Source organism: Camponotus vicinus, unplaced genomic scaffold, assembly GCF_025532165.1.
Source record: "Camponotus vicinus isolate PSW18456_S1 unplaced genomic scaffold, iyCamVici1.0 SCAF_4, whole genome shotgun sequence".
Lineage (NCBI taxonomy): Eukaryota > Metazoa > Arthropoda > Insecta > Hymenoptera > Formicidae > Camponotus > Camponotus vicinus.
The window spans coordinates 23,696,443-23,717,049 of NW_028141976.1; the positions used below are offsets into that span (position 1 = coordinate 23,696,443).

General features: G+C 41.0%; 4 protein-coding genes across 8 annotated transcripts; all 4 read left to right on the forward strand.

Annotated features, from left to right (window-relative positions):
- The first annotated feature begins 268 nt into the window (after positions 1–268).
- LOC145969602 (uncharacterized) lies at positions 269–882 on the forward strand. The gene is made up of 2 exons (XM_083095660.1): positions 269–660; positions 800–882. Exons 1-2 carry the CDS (start codon positions 334–336, stop codon positions 806–808), a joined length of 336 nt encoding a protein of 111 aa, XP_082951786.1. The 5' UTR covers positions 269–333; the 3' UTR covers positions 809–882.
- A 1,448-nt stretch (positions 883–2,330) lies between these two features.
- Positions 2,331–7,967, forward strand: LOC145969885 (uncharacterized). 2 transcript variants are annotated; one of them, XM_083096183.1, is made up of 6 exons: positions 2,331–2,529; positions 2,816–3,091; positions 3,167–3,346; positions 3,438–4,706; positions 5,368–5,843; positions 6,531–7,967. In XM_083096183.1, the coding sequence occupies exons 1-6, from the start codon at positions 2,522–2,524 to the stop codon at positions 7,862–7,864; spliced, it is 3,543 nt and encodes a 1,180-aa protein (XP_082952309.1). In that variant the 5' UTR covers positions 2,331–2,521; the 3' UTR covers positions 7,865–7,967. The 2 variants fall into 2 exon arrangements, with proteins under 2 accessions (XP_082952309.1, XP_082952308.1); XM_083096182.1 differs by having other exon boundaries at positions 2,816–3,346.
- Positions 7,968–8,370: 403 nt separating this feature from the next.
- Positions 8,371–13,911, forward strand: LOC145969886 (uncharacterized). 3 transcript variants are annotated; one of them, XM_083096184.1, is made up of 2 exons: positions 8,371–13,334; positions 13,651–13,911. In XM_083096184.1, the coding sequence occupies exon 1, from the start codon at positions 8,471–8,473 to the stop codon at positions 10,985–10,987; it is 2,517 nt and encodes an 838-aa protein (XP_082952310.1). In that variant the 5' UTR covers positions 8,371–8,470; the 3' UTR covers positions 10,988–13,334; positions 13,651–13,911. The 3 variants fall into 3 exon arrangements, with proteins under 3 accessions (XP_082952310.1, XP_082952311.1, XP_082952312.1); XM_083096185.1 differs by lacking the exon at positions 13,651–13,911 and adding an exon at positions 13,549–13,644; XM_083096186.1 differs by lacking the exon at positions 13,651–13,911 and having other exon boundaries at positions 8,371–11,960; positions 12,145–13,537.
- A 46-nt stretch (positions 13,912–13,957) lies between these two features.
- Positions 13,958–16,934, forward strand: LOC145969888 (NAD kinase 2, mitochondrial). Of its 2 annotated transcripts, none has more exons than XM_083096187.1 (5): positions 13,958–14,386; positions 14,544–14,870; positions 16,012–16,096; positions 16,150–16,408; positions 16,576–16,934. In XM_083096187.1, exons 1-5 carry the CDS (start codon positions 14,133–14,135, stop codon positions 16,797–16,799), a joined length of 1,149 nt encoding a protein of 382 aa, XP_082952313.1. In that variant the 5' UTR covers positions 13,958–14,132; the 3' UTR covers positions 16,800–16,934. The 2 variants fall into 2 exon arrangements, with proteins under 2 accessions (XP_082952313.1, XP_082952314.1); XM_083096188.1 differs by having other exon boundaries at positions 14,285–14,363.
- Positions 16,935–20,607: the final 3,673 nt, after the last annotated feature.

A 20,607-nucleotide genomic window follows, 5' to 3' on the forward strand; every position in this document is an offset into this window, starting at 1 on the left:
ATTTAAAATCAAATTTGAAATACAATCGATAGATCCATCAAAAGTCTCACACGCGTACGAAATATTTTATTGCAAAAGGAACGCAAAACGCAAACGAATACTTGTGGCAAAGATGGGGTACATATTTCATAGTATATCCGCTCGTAAACCCTTCGAAAACTAATTTCAAAAGTGTTTTGAGCTTTTTCAATGTTTCAATTTTTACACGGTTCGCTTAAATATGTAATAAAGGCACGTATGTACTTTCACTTTAGCGACCCCTCCGAGCCGTAAATCCATAACGATCGTTATGCATCGCCCATCGCCGAAAGTACATCATTCTTAAATAGGGGGATGGCTGACTTCGATCCATTATACGACGGGTCCTGCCTCGAGACGACGTCATTGACGAAACGGGGATACATATTCGAGACGTCTCATTCCGAGCCTGGAAAGCACCGGTGGATTACCTTTACAAAATACGCGAGAATCTTGCAAGCCGCGCTGATCCCCTTCCAGGGCCGTAGATATAATTTTACTCCGTTTTCTAAAAAACTAGCAGAAGACTATCATGATCTGACAAGAAAGGAGGGTGCCTTGACCTTTGGTTTTAACGATTCTAATTTCCAGAGCTTCCAAGCTGTAAATTTGATCATCTTGGAGGATACAAAATACTGTAGGGTAGGTATATGCGAATATACATATAAGGGTAGAAACGAATAACGCCCAGCTTTGAAAAGTCGATGAAGGGTGCAAAGTAGGAATTTTCAGAGTACGCATCTTATGATCCTCGAAAGTTTGCCAATGTTACATGTTTTAGCTCGCTTAGTAGATATGAGAAAGCGAGAGAAAAAGAGCTAGAAGGAGAGAATGAGGAATCGGCTGGAAATAGCGGCAGCGAGGTGGAGAGCACGGAATTTCGCGAAATTTAAGCCTGCCGACATCCATCACTGCGCGCGACAGTCCTCCCGTCGCTTCAACGTCACCCACGTCGCTCTTTTCGGCTTCGCCGGAGCGCACGAGTCGGTACATGCATGCATACATGAAGCCGCAATAGCTGTAACGCGACGTAAAATCCGGCCGCTCGTCGTGCAACCGGAAAATCGTCGCGCGAAATGACGGCAACAATGTCGTTCGATCGATCTTACACGATAAACGGTTGGTCGACGTGTCGAATACTTTATTATCTCGGATTTGTATACACACTATCTGTGTCCAAAAATTCTGCATCTTAAACTATTATATTATTTTGAAATATAATCCTTGCTTTTTATATTAGACCATCTAACAATTAAAATAAATCAACGGAAATTATTTGTATACTGTTTTAAATAATTGAGAATAGCGTGATAATACTGTATACTGTGTTACGTAAAGCCTCGTGGAAAAAAAGATACTCGTCATAAAGCCTATTACGTTCTTTTGCAAATATAACTATTGCGGGCAGACCGATTGCAACTGACAGTCAAATTACAAAAGCGCGTATTATATTTTACACTGGCTTTCAACCTGATGCGCGCCGTCGGATTATACCGACGTAAATAATGGAAAATTGCAACACTCGGAGAAAAAAAATGTATTTTGTTGCATGCCAGAGACACACATGTGCGAAAGAGCTCAAAACGCAGGGATATCCCCGTAATATTTTTTTCTATTGCGCAAATGTATATTTCTGTCATAAATATCTCGGATTTAGCATGCGCGCATTAGCTGCGTCAATTATAGAAGAATAAGATAATTATCGCAGAATTCAACGGAAAATTTAAGCGAATTTGAAATTTTAATAAATGTATATATATAGAAAAAAAAAATATATATATATATCTTTGTTAAAATTTCAAATTCTCTCTTTATTTCTCTTCCTCTTAAATTTTCCCTTGAATTCTGCAATAATAATCACTCATTATATAAAATTTAAAACGCGAATTATTTTCGGGACAGTTCCGCATTAATTTATATATATAATATTTATATATATAAATTTATATACATAAATTTATATATATAAATATTATATATATAAATTAATGCGGAACTGTCCCGAAAATAATTCGCGTTTTAAATTTTATATAATGAGTGATTATTATTATATACATAAATTTATATATATAATTTATATATATAAATTTATACATATAATATATATTTTATATATATAATTAAAGCGAAACTATTCGGAAAATAATTCGTCGCGTTTTAAATCTTACATAACGCGTGTAACGTCGTAAAATTAAAAAAGAATCAGCAGGATGGCAGCTAAAAAGAGGAAAAAGGGAGTTGGGAAAATACGTTGTGTTATATATCAACAAAAATAACGCTCGCGTCGTGCATCAACCGCAGTCACACTCGGTTGTTTCTGTGTAGTGCGACACCAAGTAACCAAACTTTCGGCATCAGAACCGCACGACCGCGGCAATTAACCTCGCTAAATTCAAAATTTACCAGTGCGCATTCCAATCCGGTCAATTTGCATTTCAATGTCGCACTCGAGATTCGATTCACCGCGCCAACGTAAGAGGGAACGATATAATTTCACGGTGTAATGCAACGGTAATGTATATACCAGCGTGCATATAATGCGCGGACGCGCATGATAATTACTGTTTTAAGCGCAAATTATTCTGTTATATAACACGATCCCGCGATTTCGCACTTTCCCCCCTTCATTACGATTCGCCATTTAAGAGTCATTACTCATCCACGCATTGTTTTTACCCCATGATACCGAGACTTTGCGGATAATTGTCGTCGTGTGATCGTCCAACCGTCTGATTATCGTGCAGCGATTCGAGATAAACGTATGCATTAATAATCCGCTTGTGTGCTGATTTTGCAGCCGTTATGCCGAGCAGTTCGTTCGATCGGAAACCTCGATGGCCGAGCTAGTGGCAGAGACGCCGCAAGGTGGAAACGAAAATCGCAAACACGAAAATAGCCCGCTTTTGTATCCCAACGCGGCGGGATACAACGCCCACGGTTTCATATTTTCGCAACAGAGCCAAGTCGAGTTACTGGATAAAAGTTATGGAGACGGTTCTTCGAATGAAATATGCGCCGTTGAATTGGATCAAGGGAAGATTGATGAGCTGGCGAACGATTACCGCGCTGAAACGTGCGTATCTTACAGCAATGAGGTACGAAACGAATCTCACAAGGAAACGGTCAAGAATGATGGTACTTTATTCAGAAACGAAGACGAATCTCGATGCAAATCGTGTCGTAAGAGAAAAACGTGTCGCAAAATGCCTAAAGGAATTATCATAGATCTTAGCAAGGATATTTACGATAACTCCCATAGTGGCATTACAATCAACATTATTTCCATGGATAATCTAGTCTCTAAACCAAAGTTGATTACAGTATCAAAGTATGAATTTTTTGTTAAATGCAACAAAAAAACGTTATACAAAAAAATTTTGTAAATGTTTTCAAAATCTCACAAATCCCAATTTTTTCAGGGGATACCTGCGATCCTTAATGCGGAATCATAGTTTGAAAAAAAAAAGGATAAATAAAATGATCGACAGTTCTGCGCTGGCCGTTTTTTGTACCGGGAATTGCGATAAAATAAAAAAAGCTGGGAAATCGGCAAAACGCAAATGCAAAAATCGTGAAAATAAATTAATGAATAACAAATCACGTCCAAATGTCGCTGCAACTATTAATATACCGAATCAATTAAAAAATACATTAAATAAAAGAGGATTACACGTAGAAGATAATTTAATACAATTGTCTTGTACGCCCGATGATATTCTTGATTCGAAACGTTATCACGACAGTGGTAACAGTGCGATGATTGATATTGATAACGCACGCTGTCAGGTATTGAATACAGGACAAACGTGTGTCGGTGCGAGGAAATATACCGCGAATCATTGCTGTTCAATTTTTAACGACAAGCGTCAAGAATATCACATCTGTGATCGAGAGGATTACAACGCGGACGGTTCCGATTTCAATGCGGAGATGCGAGCTGATTGGAACGCCGAATGCTTTCATCCCGAATGTATACACGCGGGGGAATGTCGATGTTTCCATGACTCGAGCGAGTACTATGTCGACATAAATATGCAACGCGACTGTTGCCCTCTGGCGCCGATGCGAACGGCAGGAACGTTCAAAAATTCCGCTATTCCGAAGAGGCATCAAAGGGAGGAGGCCGAGCGATACGAATCGACGAATATCACGCCTGAATTCTCAACGAATGGATATTCTCCAAGTCGTAACCAGGATCGATGCGCGAATTGCGACGGAGGACGAGGGACTTCGACGAGTACGATCCGGAAATGCATAGCGTCAAGAGCAAGCGTGCTCGCGGAGCCTAGCGAAAGCGTCGTCGATCTTCGCAATTCGCGCACCGTCGACGCACCGTCGTGGTGCGAGATTGATAAGCGTCCTGGGAAATGCGGGCAGCGAACGACGGCGACGGCGACGACGACAACGCTGGTATCGAGGGACGACGAGCGTCCGAATAAATCCGATTCGTTGAAAACCGTCGATACGTGGGACGCGAGGGGAGATGACCCTATCGAACGCTGCGAAAGCCGATGCGTTGTCGCGGAATCGTCGCGTTCCGACCGATCCCGCGAAATGGATTTAGGGTGGAAGCAAGGCTCCATTGAAACTGACGTCCAACAATTGGATTACAAATGGAAGAGAAGAATCGCGACCGTAGACGCCGGGACGCGCGCGAGCGTAGATTGCGAAGAGAAACGTGATTCCAGGTGAGAGTCGATTTGAATGAGATATGGCCGCGCGATAAAGGAATTGTATTGCTTTTTTCTCTTCGTCTCTCCCTGCCTTTCTTTATCTAACGTCGGCTATATCTAACAGATATAAATTGGATGAGGCAATTCGTGTCCAATTGCGCGAAAGCGCGGAGATAAGGAAACGCGAGAGACTGTAAATGGGCGAAGCAACGTTAGTCTCGGACTGCTTTTGACTTTGGCACATCTATTCCCGATAAAGAGAATCCAAATTTTCCTATCACTCATTTCTTTCTCTTATATTATTTTATGAAAGTTATTTTCATATATAAGAAGCCTATCCTGATTACTTCTACTTTTTACGTAACACTTTTTATTATTTTTTTCACACCAAACAACTTTCTAAAATTCAAATATGTTCTCATTCGTTCTACAAATTGAACTAACACGCTGTAACATAAATATTTTTTTAACAATGATTTTTCTCCGTTTTAAATTTTGTGCTATGTGCGCATTGTAGATCTGTTGCATTCCTCTATTTGATGGATTTTTCGGTCGATTTGGAATTGACTTTTCTTTCAAATCGGGAGAGAAAGACGCATGTTAGATCTGCGACATTCTGTATAATGCAAAACGTGAGAGACGCTCTACATAGCAAAGTTTCGGAAATGTTTCGCAGGTCACAAACGAGGAGCGACAATACAAACGTCGACGGCAAACGTCGCGAGACGCGCGATTACTCTCCTTGGACGAGTTTACAGATGGGCAAGATTTGGTCGCAAGTGCACGACGCCTGCAAGAACGTCGTAAAGCTCGCCGCGACGAGCGTCGGCCGTATAGCGAGAGACGCATCTAAATTGGAACGTTCGCAGAGAAATCTCAACCAAGTGACTGACGCGAGTCTTGTCGAAAACTCGTGCGCCGAAATATGCGAAGAAATACGTGATAAAAATTTAACACGTTCAAAGAACGAAAGAGAATCGGAGGTGCGTCGAGAACGCGAGATCGGAGACGCGGACGAATATCGCGACGATGCGGAAGCATCGATGCGACAAAATCCACGAGCCGTTATATCCTCTCGCTACGAAATGCGAGAGCAAGTGCATGAAAACGCCAAAAAAGAGAAGAATGAAAAATCTTGTGTATTTTACAGAGGTATGATTAATAGTGATCAATCCGCACATATCTACCTGTTGCACTGAACCATCGAAATTCATAGCTTATATTTAACAGTCAACATTCCGCTTTTTACTTACAAAATATATGTAATATTTTTTTAAGAACGTGTTGCTTTTTTTATAGAGACGATGCAACAACGGAGCACTCGTTTTTTCCAAACACACCGCTTTTCAATTTTGTCGGGTTATTGATTTTCTTTTCATCTTTTCATACCTGCGGCCGAATATGGGCTATAAATATTGCACGATAGCAAAAATGTATTTTTTTTATTTCGGACAAATATTAGGGCGAAAAATGGAAGCAAAATTCTTAATTTTACATATAAATTTAAATGCCTGCAAAATTATGTTATGCTCGTAATATATTAATATTTTATTTTATTATATATGATTTTTTTTAGTAATTTTCTCTCTTTTTGGAAATTTTCGAATTTACACATTGAAGAGAAGAAGTGAGACAAAGAGAATATTATTTATATTCAAATTTTACATTAGCCATTGCACACGAAAATTTGCATTTAGATACGAATGTAATATTCAATGCCTGTGTAATATTCAATATCACATAAAATATTCCCTTGTTTCCAATATATGTATACAAATATATATGTATATTAATTCCTCACTTTTGATACGGAAATAATAATAATAATTGCTTATCTAGAACGCGAACCTAATAGATATCGGGACGTCGTTGAATTTCTACCACGAAATGAGATGTACAGCCACGATGAAAATGTATATCCTCAATTTTGTTTGAGTGAATCCTTTACGTATCTTGAAGACTCTGCGCATCTAGGATTTCGCAACAGGGGTGGTAGCGATGACGGCCGGAATTCTGCAGGGAACACTGAAGATAAGCAGAAATTCGTGCGGCATATTTACGAAGAATCGAGATCCGTTAAATATCATCGAAATTGCATCTCGAAGAAGTGCGCATGCTGTAGCAGAATTCAAGAGTCGCGCGGACGTCGCATCGAAAATCAAAATGCCCAGCACGTGGATGTCTGTCACGAACCGTCCGTAACTACTGATCGCCAGACGATTCGCGCAGACGTGTCGGATGTCTCTCGTAGTAATCCGCCACATCGTGAACTCCAATCCAGTGTATCAGTTCTTGAAGGTAACAGACAAAAGAAAATGTCTGAGCAAATGAGATCTTGCAAGAAAATGGAAGCGTACGAGAATTCCAAGTGTGTAAAAGACGGCGCGGAAACCGAAAGAAACTTGTCGGAGATTGCGGAAATCGCGCACGCAACGCGAGTACTTTCGACGGATTCTACGGTTCATTCGCAAAACAACCCGGACGAGCCGATAGCGTCGACTTCCAAGTGGGAGACACCGCTTGTATTATCCGGAAAATCACGAAAGAATCCCGGTTCGAGATCGCCATTCTGCACGACGACGATGAAATTCTGGAGGAAGCGACCGATTGTCGATAATAAAATTAAAGCGCCGTTTAAGCGGAGGAGGAACGTCAGAAGAAAAGAGCCATCGAGTGTTACTATTCACGATAACGAAATGAAGATTACGCAAATAGAGCCATCTACTGTGCAAACCGTTCGAGAAAGCAATAAAAGGCGGAACAACATAAACGTTCGATTGCAAACACCCGACGCGATTGTTGCAAAGATTTTATCGGAATTCCTCATCAGCGGCAAAATGAAGAAAAGAGTGTTAATGAACATAACATTAGAATTGGAATCGGATCATGACATTTTGGATAGAAAAGAAGTAGAGACTCAAACATCGTTCAGCAACATCACTTTCACGGGAATAGATGTATTTCGTTATTCGGACGGATTGCCTCAAGCTACGAACGCAACCACGTCAAAGATCGTGCAATGTTTCGTGTGCGATAAACGAGATTGTTACGAAATAAAACGGTCGAATCACTCGATCACTTTAGAGGATGCATTAGTCGCCGAATATCCAGAAACGTCTGACTTAAACAATCATCTTGCGAAACGAAAATCAGATATCGAAATCCCTCCATGATTTATACTTGAAGAATTTTTTCAATAGAATATCTTTTGTAAATGAATATATCTAGAGTCGTAAAGTACGCGAAATTTTTTTAAAAATAGCGATATATTAAAACTTGCGCTTGTCAGATTTTCGATATAAATCGAATTCAATAAATTTCGGATATCGAGAAAAATTCGCAACTTCAGATATTTTAAATTCTAGTATAACCATTTTATCCACGTTTTTATCCATATATATATATGTTGATATTTTTCATACATTTAGCCATGTGCACCGCCGAAAATGTATTTAATACATCAATGTATGTGTGTTCGCGCGTACATTGCTATCAAAATTGCTATCTAAATTGAAATTTTAATTATTAATAGCAACGTAAACAAATAAGTTAATTATGAATAACCTCACCTGAAAATTACGAAATTCAAATTCACATCCAAAATAATTTCCTTATTCGGCTTAAAGCGAAATTGCAATTTAGCGTATTCAATATTAACTATTGACATATTCAATTGAGTATAATCAATATTAGTAATATTAACGAGATATATATTGCTATATTTTATATCATTTTAACATTATCGTACAAATCAAATAAATATATTAAATATCGCAAACATGGCAAATAATCGAAATGAAATCGTTGGACCTGAAACAGATCATATTACACAAGCAGATTATTTTCTTTATTGCAATTTTCCAAACGCAACTGATCAAATGCAGCAAAACTTGTCAAAGTTCAATCGATCAGAAAATCAAAAGCGCTTTCACAAGATATTGGACGATTTAATACATTCTACTGTGCAAATGATGAAGAACAAACAAATAGACTTTATTTTAAGGGACTTAAATACCAGCACATCATGTAAACCTGAAGAAATTCCTACACGCATACCATATAACGCGATTGAACATGATATAAAGATCGATAGAATCAAGCAAAGAATGATCGAGACGATTACATCTACTACGCAATTCGGCGAAGACTCCGATAAAACATGGCACGAAAATCTTTCAAGTATCGCAAAGGACTTTGGATCTCTTCGACATACGGACTATGCAACGAAATACATGGATGACATCGTTCCGGAGCGTGGCTGCGCTTCGCAATGCACTGGTGCCAGGACTCAAAGCGATATCATGGACAGAGAATTCAGTTCGGAAACAAACCTCGATGCTTTCATGAAAGCTTGCGAAGAGAGGCGGCACGCGGACTTTATTCTCGATGAGATTGCAAGAATCTCTGACGCATTGACGGAAAGAGTGCATCTCGCTTCCGAAGCTAAAAGCGAAGGAACAGATTCAAGCTCGCACATAATATTGACGGCAGATGAGAAGGAGGAGGAAATATTTGAAAAGGCGAAATCATTAATGTCGATCATCTGTGCGCAAGAGAGACCGAGCGCTGTAACGACAGAGGCTGTTAGTAAGGTCGTAATACAGCAGGAGACTTTCGTGGATTCGCGGGTATCGGTATCTTCGATTCACTTTGTCCAGGAATCGCAAGATCCTTCAGCATACTTGGATGCGACAGACGGATCGCGCGTAGCTGCAAGAATCCAAGTAATTTCATCGATAGAAGAACCGAGTAAGGATGAAAGCGCGCATGAAGTATCGAGCTTATATCCGGAGAAACGTGATTTCCAGGATACTACGGTTATAGTTACTGTTAAAAGTGATAAGAAAAAGGAAGAAAAGAGAAAAGAGGATGAAATCTTTCTGCGATCAATAATAGACACGGTTGTTCTTGCTGTTTTTCAGAATGTTAGAGGTATACCTACTGTCGTTAAAGATGATAGAAGAAAAGAAGATGAAGAGAAGAGAGATGGAGAGGAGATTGATATTTCTTTGCAGCAAGTGCTAGACAAAAATGTTCCTGCTGTTGAGACTGTTGATTCTTCAATTACAGATTCTATACAGGAGCTGAGAGAAGACAGTGATCAAATTATTACTTTTCCTCCGAAGCAAGAAGCTGTATCTGTAATAAATGATATTTCTTTGCAGCAAGTATTAGACGAAGATGTTCCTGCTGTTGATTCTTCAATTACAGATTCTATACAGGAGCTGAGAGAAGACAGTGATCAAATTATTACTTTTCCTCCGAAGCAAGAAGCTGTATCTGTAATAAATGATATTTCTTTGCAGCAAGTATTAGACGAAGATGTTCCTGCTGTTGATAAGATAGTTGAGGCTCTTGATTCTTCAATTGTAGATTCTATACAGGAGCTGAGAGAGGACAGTAAACAAATTATTGCTTTTTCTCCAAAGCAAGAAGCTGTATCTATAATAGATGATATTATTGATTCCTTTGTCGATTTTTCGCAGATAGAACAGGAACCCACGAAAATAGCAAAGGATATTCCTCGAGAACTTGTATCTTATAAAATGCCAAAATACCGCAACATCGATGCATATTGGAGCCCTGATATTTCAAAGACTTTCATTGAACGCAACTATTTTATCACAAAAAGAGAGAAGATGCCACAATATAAGGAAATACGACATGCCAAGCATCTCAACGTTTCATGTACATTCCTTTCATTCACATCGTTTGAGCCAACAAGGAGATCTTATTGTGAAATACCAGCAGCGAAAATGTGTCAGGATGATCGAAGCAGGTTGCCGAGAATTCTACAGCCAATAAGATGTTACGGAGGTTTAATACCAAGTAACATCTATCTCGGGAAACCCAAATACTATGATATTTGGACCACCTCGTGCTTTAACCCGCAGATTGCAGCTACGCGAGAAGCTACTTTAAGCGTTCTTTGCCCTTCTCCGCAGGATTCGCGCACAATCGGATGTCGTATCAGCTGTCGTACGTTGATCGACAATAGGAACGCTTCTCTCAGACACTGTAACGTCAACTACTGCACGAAACGTAGAGCAATATTCGGAGACTCATCACATACGACATACGATACGCGTTACAAGGTTGGCAGAAAACATTGTTATTCGCGCTTAAATAATAATATTAATAACATTGGCAACGTTCGAATGGGCTATTATCATTGCAACGACAATTGTCCAGTGTGGAACAATAATCGATACTATGAAAGGAGTCGATCGTTTCACTGGTGTACGAGAGGAAATTTATATTTTATACATCCATGGCCATCGAGGCGATATAACTAACGATCGATAATATTGATATATATGACGTTCAATTTGACTGAATGACTTGAGATCAATCGCAATATAAAATTAATCGACCGCTTTATCATACGTAATTTTTACTGGGATTTGTACGATGTAAGACAGGCCGGATATTATGATGGAGAATGTGTGAATCTGTGAACAATTAAAATGGATAAAATGGAAAAATACACGACGTAGTCTGTATCGCAGTTGGTGTAGTGACGCGCGTCAATCCTAATTATATATATTACATACTAATTTTAGTTATTAACTCGCTTGCAAATGGCAAATAGAGTTTTGCGCCCTGTCGGATGTGTGCGCGCATGCATATTAATAATTAAAATTAATAACGCGCTAAATATAGTTACAATATATGTGCGACACTCGACACACATTGATGTCGGACGACAAGACAATGTATCGTACGATATATATTAACGCGGACAGAGAGTGATTATGCGAGTTTGCGCGGAAGCTTGTATTATGCATTATGACAACTAATTTATAATATAGTTCACTAATAATGACAAATTGCTCGGAACTACAGTTCGAAAAATAGCAAAATTTAGAAGAAATATCTGCGCTTTACAAAGAAACGTTTGATAAAAAAATGACCAGTCGCAAAATATCGACGGAGGTCAAATGCAGCGAGAAGATTGCTCGATAGTTTTTTCGCCTGCTCGCAAAGTTACTTTGCTACAACTTGGAAAGCGTTTGTAAGAAGAAATCGGTATGTGCGTGGAAAATTGTTCTGCAAAAAATACTAAATCGTGCCGAAAAGAGCTTGTGGGCAGTTGAAGAATTTTGCTTCCCGACAGGAACGTCGCTATATCCTTGAGCAGCTTTCGCGGTTGGCGGAAGAAGCCTCGCGGAAGTTTGCAAAGTTCCTTACCTGCCAGTCAAACGCCGACGAGCCTTAAATCAACAGAAACGAAAGCTATGCGTTTCTTTCACCAGATATTCTAATAACGTAATTTTTTTATAAAAAGACTAATTCACAATTTCCTACAAAAGACTAATTCACAATCTTCTTACAAAAAGATTAATTTTACAATTGATTACAATAAAAGAAAGAAAGAGAGTACGGCAAAATTTTCAATTATCTTAAACTATAAACATGTTACGTTGTTTGATTATTTCCTACTCTCATATAGATGCGTGATACGATCAACGATCGAAGGATTCATGCACGAAAGCTTATTTCGGGAGAATCTCACGTCTTAAACAGCCTTTGTACTCGGAGAGTCCATCGAGACGAAAACTTCGTCAAAGTTCGTGGCAATCTGCTTGGCGAACTTCCCGGGTGACCGAAATAAGAGGGGGGTCCAAACTAGTCTCTTCCCGACAACCAAGTACATCGTCGTGAGCCACACAGGCATTAAGCGCATGTCTGTCGCTGGAATAAGCGTCCCGGTCGTATATCGGGTAGCTTTATGTAATGGCAGGACTCAACGTCATTCTGGCGGATATATCAGGCAGGCGACGCCGGAAGATTTACTATTCAACTTCGACGTCTCGCACAGTACGAAACTTCCTGCGAAGGCAAAGGAAACGCGATAAACAGCTTCGACGAAACACACCACCATCTTCCGCGTTAAGTATTCGAAAGCGCTGATGTCGACAGCACTGAAGACTATTGTTGGAACAGAGTTGCTTCGTGGACGATGATAATGATGATGTGGAAGCTAAGGACTCATGGGGACGCGATCTCGTGCTTGATCGCGCAAAGTAACAGCGAGGAAACTTAATAGCGCCATTTGCTTCGCAAATACACTTGGTAAAAGATACACTCGGTAAAAGATTTTAGCGAAGAAACCTCGAGGAGAGAGCGAAGAATCCGATATTAATGCTCCTCGACGTCTCTATCCGTCGTCTTATCATGCTAAGTTGATTAAACACGGGCGATGACACGCTGTTCCTTCCCTTTACCCGTTGTCGTGTCTCGTGTATATCGTGGCCCATCGTCCACCGGCTGTGTATCCACCGCTGTCTGACCCACCTCCGTGCAATCTGCCGTCGTGTAATCCGCCGGCGTGTAAACCACCCTTGTGTAAACTGTCCCTGTGTAAATCACTGCCGTGTCCAGCGCCATCGGCCTGCCGCCACCGTCGTGCGACACGTCTCACGTCGTGTTCAACGTCTTTGGACCGTTCAATTTCAACCAAGAACCAGTCTCGTGTCAAGGGACTCTGTATTCGATAGCCTCACGGAACACGCGCGATGAGAGACACGGGTCAATGGCGGTGAAAGGATTGCCCGTTAATTTGGTCAAGGTTGAATTAAATGCGGAATGTGTTGCAATTCGGAAGAGCTCTTTCTTGGGAGTAAATGATACATGAGAGATGTATGCGTAACTTATGTAATTTTTATACGCTTATTTATATCTTGATTTTTTAAACATTTATTAATATTATATCTGAAGCTATTTAATCTTCTTTCTTCTGCATCTCACTGATTTTAATACTATTTAATTATAACTTATATTAAATTTATTTAATTATAATAACTTATATTAAATTGTGCGCTCTAATTGTTCTGTTCTCGCTCTATTGTTCTAGAAGAGAGAATAAATCTTGACTTGTTCGCTTATTTGTCTCTGTGTAACGCATGCGGAAGTAATATAGAACGCCACGTGTACCTTTGAGTCTTGTTAAATATAGATGACCTGCAAAAGTCTTCCTTCTTGCGGAGGATGCCGCGGTCAATCGTGCGGAAAAATATATAGTCGCGCGAGTAATGGTAGCGGACTGCTCACCGAGAACATTGGGAAGCAATCCGGGATGTTGCGGCGTTGAAAATCCGGGCTGCGGAGGATGCTGCTAATGATTCACTGCTTTAAAGATCCCACGCCCGCTGCACGCTCAAGAAATTAATAAATAAAACAGTTTCCCCGAGATATAACTGGCAGATTTATTACTTCCTAAACATGTAGTTTATTTTATTAGACATGTAAATAGCTTTGTAATACTTATAAACGCCTTATTAATTTTTGTTTATCAACTGCAAACCGACAATGGCGTCTCAAGAACAATGACAATTAACCTTATCTATTAACGTAACCTGAATTAATCTAAATTAATGTTAAACAGCGATGCGCTAAAAAATTATATATCACATGCTGGAGTCGAGAGAAGCATAGAAAATGAAATTGTTTAGTTGTTTGCTAATCGCATTGCGTTGGCCGCAACGCGTGCTCGAGATTTCGAAACTGTCCTCTTTCGAATTTCTTAAGGCCATACATCCTGATCTATCGAATAATCAACTGTTGAATCGATTGAAGAAGCAAAACAAAGACCTTGACGAGATTCTTGCCGAGCATCATCGACAACTTGCCTGCGAGAGAGATCTCGCGCAGGTCTTACGTAATCTCAACGTTAGTTATCGTATCATAAAAAGGTAACGTTCCCTGCCAACATTGTGAATTAAAATCTATTGCGAAAATCTATTGCATAATTTTCTCGAGATATCATTTCTAAATTTTTTTTTATAAAAACAATTCGAATAAAAAAACTATAAATGAAATTAAATTGGAAATTTTTATCTGATCAAGCAGAATAGGTGACATGAATAGATGCGTGGATTGGGCTGATTTGGTGATCGTGATCGGTGGGGATGGCACTTTTCTCTTAGCCTCGAAGCTGATAACGAGCAATGCGAAGCCAATATTAGGCATCAATCCGCATCCTGGGACTGGCAATACTTTTACGCTGCCAATGGAGAGCAGCGCAGACATCGGGAGAATATTTGAGAAACTGCGTACGAGGGACTATACTGTACTGATGAGAAGTCGCATACGTACAATTATGACAGGGGAAGGACTTTATCGGCAACCCTTCCACGTGCATGAAAAGGGCCGTACACGAGGCGAAAGAAGGATCGAGTGAGCGGATTAGCATTTAGCTTTGCTTTCTTTGGTAGATAAACGGATTACGTAACGCTCCAGTCAACGCGGCTTATATCTTACTTATCGTTGAAAATAACGGCCTCTCTCTTAAAGGAAGATCTATATTGTGCGATTATTTATCTCCTCTCTTTTTCACAACACGATTGTACTCCACCAAGATTTTACCTGCGAAATTTTCCAGTATTCCTTTGTAAACGACAATTCGGAAAACTATTCCTCTCGAAAATCCAGCCTTCGTTTGAGCGAAAACGAGAGCAAGTTAGGACGCGTTATGGAATAATAATATTAATAAATCTAACACGTCAAAGTGAACAGACGAGTGTCCCTTTATTCGCGAACGTTTAAAAAAAGAAATTGTCTTGAAGGCGACATTAACGTAACGTACTGCTCGCAGAAAGATAAGGGCTTGAACGCTTCTTGATAGCCAGGGAATGCTTTGCAAGCGCGGCTGCATAGAGAAACGAGGAGTAATAAGGTTGACAAGGGAGAGACGCACGCGCGCGTAACCGGACGAGAGAAATGTCCCGTATAATTCCGTTAGTCCTTCCCTTCCTCTCCATAAAAGCGCGTCCGCGCTAGATGGAGAAACATTAAAGTACCGTTGAGAGAATGGTTCCTTCCATTCTCTAAACTTTTATTTACCAGCTATTCCCACGCGACGCGCTGTCCAAGTTTGAAATAAGCGACGAGGATATCGCCGATTTCACACTTTCGCGAGGACATCGTAATGCGTCTTCGTTGCTCGCGATCAGAGTCGTAGCGAGATGTAATTCACGCGTGTTCTAACTTCGTTACAACTTGTAAATTACAAGAGTCGCGTATAACGCGCACAAGGAGGTCGTAACTTTTGAACTCGTGCATCAGGCGATTTTTACGAGATAAAACTTCCTAGATGCCTATTAACTGGGAAAGATTAATCCATAAGGATTCATTCGGCGATTAATTTAATTTAATTTAATTCGACGTTCTTGACGAGAAACAATGCTGTCGTCGCGCATTTGATATTCCATTGCGTCTCCAAGTAGTCTCTTTCTACCGCGACGTCGCTCTCGCGTCTCATTAATTCCTTTGCGCGACGTTTCTCCAAAGGCGCGCTAAACAAATGAAATCTTTGCAGCGCACTCATGAGATCCACTCAGAGGAAAATAGCAGATGCCCTGCAGCCCCGCCGGAGAATTCTACCTTGGTTGGCATTAAACGAGGTTCTGAAACGTTAAAGCGTTTCGGTGCTCTGGTTGATAACGTTCACTTTTAGGTATTCATGGCCGAATTTTTTGCATCGAGACCGATAACCCTGACAATCCAGGCCGATAGTAAAGAGACCTTCACGACTCGATCATCGGGTATCTGCGTTTGCACGGGTTCAGGCTCTCGTTCCTGGTTCAGGACAATGAATTTGCAATCCACCGAAACCGTTCAAACACTTGCCACTATGGCAACTGGCAAACGACTCGATGAAAAGGAAGCTGATGAATTGTTACACAAGTATCATGGTAATCTTCTCTTCCCTGCAGGTAATTTATTTTACGCTCTCCAGGTAATTTATTTATCGACAAATCTTTCGAATCTTTAATGACGTTCTTTTAATTAGTAATTAAATTAATGATGATATATGCCAGAAGTTATTCCACCAAAAATATTACATTGTAAATATATTGAATGTGCTGCATTTGTATTACAGAGGCTTTAAAAATGGCATATATGATATATGAAATGTACCGCAGTTCCAACTGTCCAAAGTCCGTTCCAGCGAGGCAAATGTGCCACAAGGTCAAGGTAAAATCGAGAGGTTTCGACGCCGGTATCGTTCTCGATGGATGTGTGTCATTACCCTTCAATGACGGCAGCACTGCAACCTTCGAAATCCGACCTGAATATTCATTGAAAAATATTATTTTGTTATAAATTTCTCACATAATTGTACACAATTACAATTCCATCCCGTTGCACAATGGGAAATTAATTTATTTTTTAACAACTTGCTCACTGATAGCTTAATTATATGAAAGAACTAATTTATCTCAGTTCTCGGAAAGGAATAAAGGCGTAATTTCTTTTAGCACATTGTGCTGAATCTCGGATGACATAACACGGACTAAAAGACCTTCCCTCAAGCCTACGGACTTATCGCGCTCGGCGACGACGGCCGGCTTAGTACATTTTGTTTTCAGCAGCGAGAGAAATGGACCACCTTTTTTCGAGAGCGACCCACAAACCGAGACCCTTCGCGATTCTCCGCGCGCTTCTTTTCCTGCTTGAGAACAACGTTCGAACAACCCTCGTCCGGACTTCCATTAACCCCGTAATTTTGGTTTTCACCACAGGCACTCCTCGCACACCTTGTCGCGCCGATTGTATCTCTAGGTTTCACAGGCGAGCGCGCACACGAACGCGCACTTACGTTCACCTTTCGTCTAAGTGCATTGTGCCACTTGGAGCAAAAGTTGCGGGCACTCGAAGCACGAGATACCGCGCAAAACTACCCTCGGATACTTAGGTGAACGCCGACGTTTTCGGGCATAGCGCCGCGTAAAGTAACCGTAAAAGAGTTGCGCGAGAACGTAAAAGCCTCGTATTCCACGTCCAATCCGTTGCCGGAAACTTTAGTTTCATTGAAACCGAGAGCGGAAGAACGAGCGTCCTTTGCCAATTGCGCTTCCGAAGAATTTCCTAACAGCAGTATTTCTCAATCGTTTTTGTATCACCTGTATAAATAGCAGTTTGCACGGTTGGACGAGAAAACTAATCCTCTTAAACTTGGTTTACTTATTGGGAGGAAGGAAAGAGCTGAGTTTTTTGCAATTATATCCCTACGTCGACAATCTTGAAATTCTCAGCGCCAATAAATAAAATTTATTAAACATTTATTATTCTGTACAGAGAAATGCACACATTTTGTATTTACATTTATTCACGTAAATGTGTCTGATATATTTTTTGAATTTCTTTTAATGCCGATTGTCACACGAGCACGTGCTACGGGCGTGAGAAGAGAACACGGTATTAATCGATCCGAATGGGCTTCCCAATCGGATTTCAGTGAACGGCCGAACCATTCTCATTAATCCTCGCGAAAGCCCCAATCTGTAAGAACAATGGTGATCCATCCCAGACAGTCTCATGGAGGACAAACAAATGTACGGGCAACCTGGAATAACGGGCGATGTCGACCGATCCTTTGTACTTCGTAATTGAACGCCGTCGTCTTCCGCCCAAGTTTCCAACGGTCGACATTTCCGCCGAAGATCTAGTCTGGATGAAATCGGACGGAAGTCCCCAGGAATTTTATAATATTCTCGGCTGTGCTCCGTTAAATTCCTACGTAACGAGCGTCTCTTTTATTTGAAAAACAACGGCCGCTTGTTATGGCGATGACGCGAGCAACAAATATCCTTTTGGTATCGGCTCGTTATCGGTATCACGCGGCGTAATTAATTAATAATTCTCCCGATATACTGCGTAATAATGATTTAAAACAAACGAGAGTACAATAGAATGCTTTAACAACCATTGATGCGTCATTACGATTATAAACATATTAATGAAGCAAAGCGTTAAAACGCGGGATTATCGCTCGAGGCGGCAAGCGACGCGGAATGCTCTCGGTTACGCGAGCGATACGCGCGTAAATATATGTATACGCGAGTTTATAAAATAAATAATACTTTCGATATATACATATATGTATATTTATACGTACGATGTATTCGCGCGTGTAGGCAAACTCGTTGCGCCGTTGTGTAATCGCAAAAATCAATATTATCACCGCGGATTCGGCCGCGCCTCGCTTCGCTTCGCCTCCACCATCCAGCACCAAAATCGTACCTTTTTTTTTTCTCTTTCCCTCTTCCTCCCTTTCGGACCTTTCGAGCCGTATAAATTCGTCAACCGATGACCGGTCGCGGCCATTTACCCTTATCCGAAGATTTAGCTTTCTTCGAACGAGCCGGCGGTGGTAATGGCGGTTCGCGAGATTTATTAGCGGATTCATGGGCAGAACGTTAATTCGTGCCAAAGAGACCGAGAGGAGAATCGTTTGCGCAAAATGGCGAACGCGGAAAAGAGGAATGGAAACGGAAGACACAGAGGCAACCTCGATGTAAGTACGGTGGAAATTACGAAATGGTTAGTGCGGAGGACGAGAGAGAAAGAAAGAAAAAAAGGACTACCGAATCTTTCTATAAAACGGACCGATGAGAGGCGAATTTGCGGATGTACCTTTTTGCGTGGCAATGCAAACGTGCTACCTTTTTTTCTCTCTCTCTCTGGCTTTAATCCCCGCGCCAGGCTAGTTGTAATTTGATCCGCCTTTGTAACGACCCGTGCGCCCTGTGTGCATCGTCCGCTTCCGCTTTGCGCGCGGGGAAACGTCGCGCTCGCGGTAACCGCCGCAAAGCGGAGGCGGAATAATGACAGTTAATGAAAATATGAAAGGCTAACGCACGCGCGAATACAGCTTGCGTTGGATCGCAACGCGACGTAAAGTGGCGAAAGAGCGGGAAATAACGGCGGCGATTAATCGCCGCGTCTAATGCGCTTTGATCGGTCCACTTTGTCATCCACTCTCCCGGTTTTATTCGAACCGCGTAAAAATGGCTGCATCGTTGAGTTAGTCGAGGACCATTTACACTATCGCTTTGTCGATATCGCGATGACGATATCCTCCTATCTTCATATCGTGCTGGACAATGAATTGGATAATAAGCGAAGATTTTTTTTTTAAAGGACTCCTTCGACCTACCCTTATTTCATTCTCGACATTCGTTATACGCTATACGCTCTCGCCGAGTCAATCTGGAAGGGACATTCCGGAAATTCGACTGAAATGGCGCTTTTCCCGCATATAAACTGGATCCGCCGTCAAATTTGCTTAGCGTATCAAGAGCCGCCACGCGCACGCTAGTCGGCTCCATTCTAAGCGGAGCTCATACCCTGCGGAGATTTTTCAACCATGAGAAATGACCGTAACGTGCGCTTTATAGTCCACCGGAGTCACGTGCAAACGCCGCGTTCTACGGCCTTCATAATTAGGCGATAATTTATCGGAGGGTGGAGTTATTTCGGCGACATCCCGTCGACGGAAACGGAAAGGAGGAAGGCACAAAACAGGGAAAGGACCGCTGCTTATAAACCGACTATAAACTGAAAGAGAGTGAGACTCATTTCCCGTCTGTCGCGCTCGATGAATTTCGATGGCAAATTGTTATAGCGACGATTTCGAGTTTTCCTTGCGATCGTCCCTTCTTTCCGTCACGAAAAAATGGGAGAGTCAAATCAATCTTTTTCCAGATATTTTGTATGCACAATTCGACATTCTACATAATATTCATTATGTTTCACGGTTTATTTCGTTCTACTCTAAAATCATAACAAACGACTCTTTCTCTCTTTTTCTTCTTCTTCTTTTCTCTATAAAATCACCAATTATCGCGTCTTGTTCTTGTTCCATTTCTCTCGAGGCAGCTTCCTGCGAGACGAATTTCTGATTTTATTGATAACCGATGAAAAGGAGAAAGGTTACGCATGAACCGCAAAGCGAGAGGAACCGGAGATTGTCGCGCAAATGAATTTGAAGTATTGCCATTCTACGTCTCTTCACTTGTCTCCGGTGGGTCGAGGCTCTTCCTGACTTTCCATTATCTTATCTTTCGCTTGTGCTTTCGCTCGCGGAACAGTTTCGCCAGGTCTTTTTCCTCCCGCGTAGTCTTCTTTT

Excerpts from the sequence above, each read along its gene's own strand:
- LOC145969602 (XM_083095660.1), top strand. The coding sequence starts at position 334 with ATGGCTGACTTCGATCCATTATACGACGGGTCCTGCCTCGAGACGACG.
- LOC145969885 (XM_083096182.1), top strand. Across the intron at positions 3,347-3,437 it reads AAGTTGATTACAGTATCAAA|GGGATACCTGCGATCCTTAA; the intron begins GTATGAATTTTT and ends CAATTTTTTCAG. Across the intron at positions 5,844-6,530 it reads ATCTTGTGTATTTTACAGAG|AACGCGAACCTAATAGATAT; the intron begins GTATGATTAATA and ends TTGCTTATCTAG.
- LOC145969886 (XM_083096184.1), top strand. The coding sequence starts at position 8,471 with ATGGCAAATAATCGAAATGAAATCGTTGGACCTGAAACAGATCATATT.
- LOC145969888 (XM_083096187.1), top strand. The coding sequence starts at position 14,133 with ATGAAATTGTTTAGTTGTTTGCTAATCGCATTGCGTTGGCCGCAACGC. Across the intron at positions 14,387-14,543 it reads AGTTATCGTATCATAAAAAG|AATAGGTGACATGAATAGAT; the intron begins GTAACGTTCCCT and ends CTGATCAAGCAG. Across the intron at positions 16,409-16,575 it reads TAATCTTCTCTTCCCTGCAG|AGGCTTTAAAAATGGCATAT; the intron begins GTAATTTATTTT and ends TTTGTATTACAG.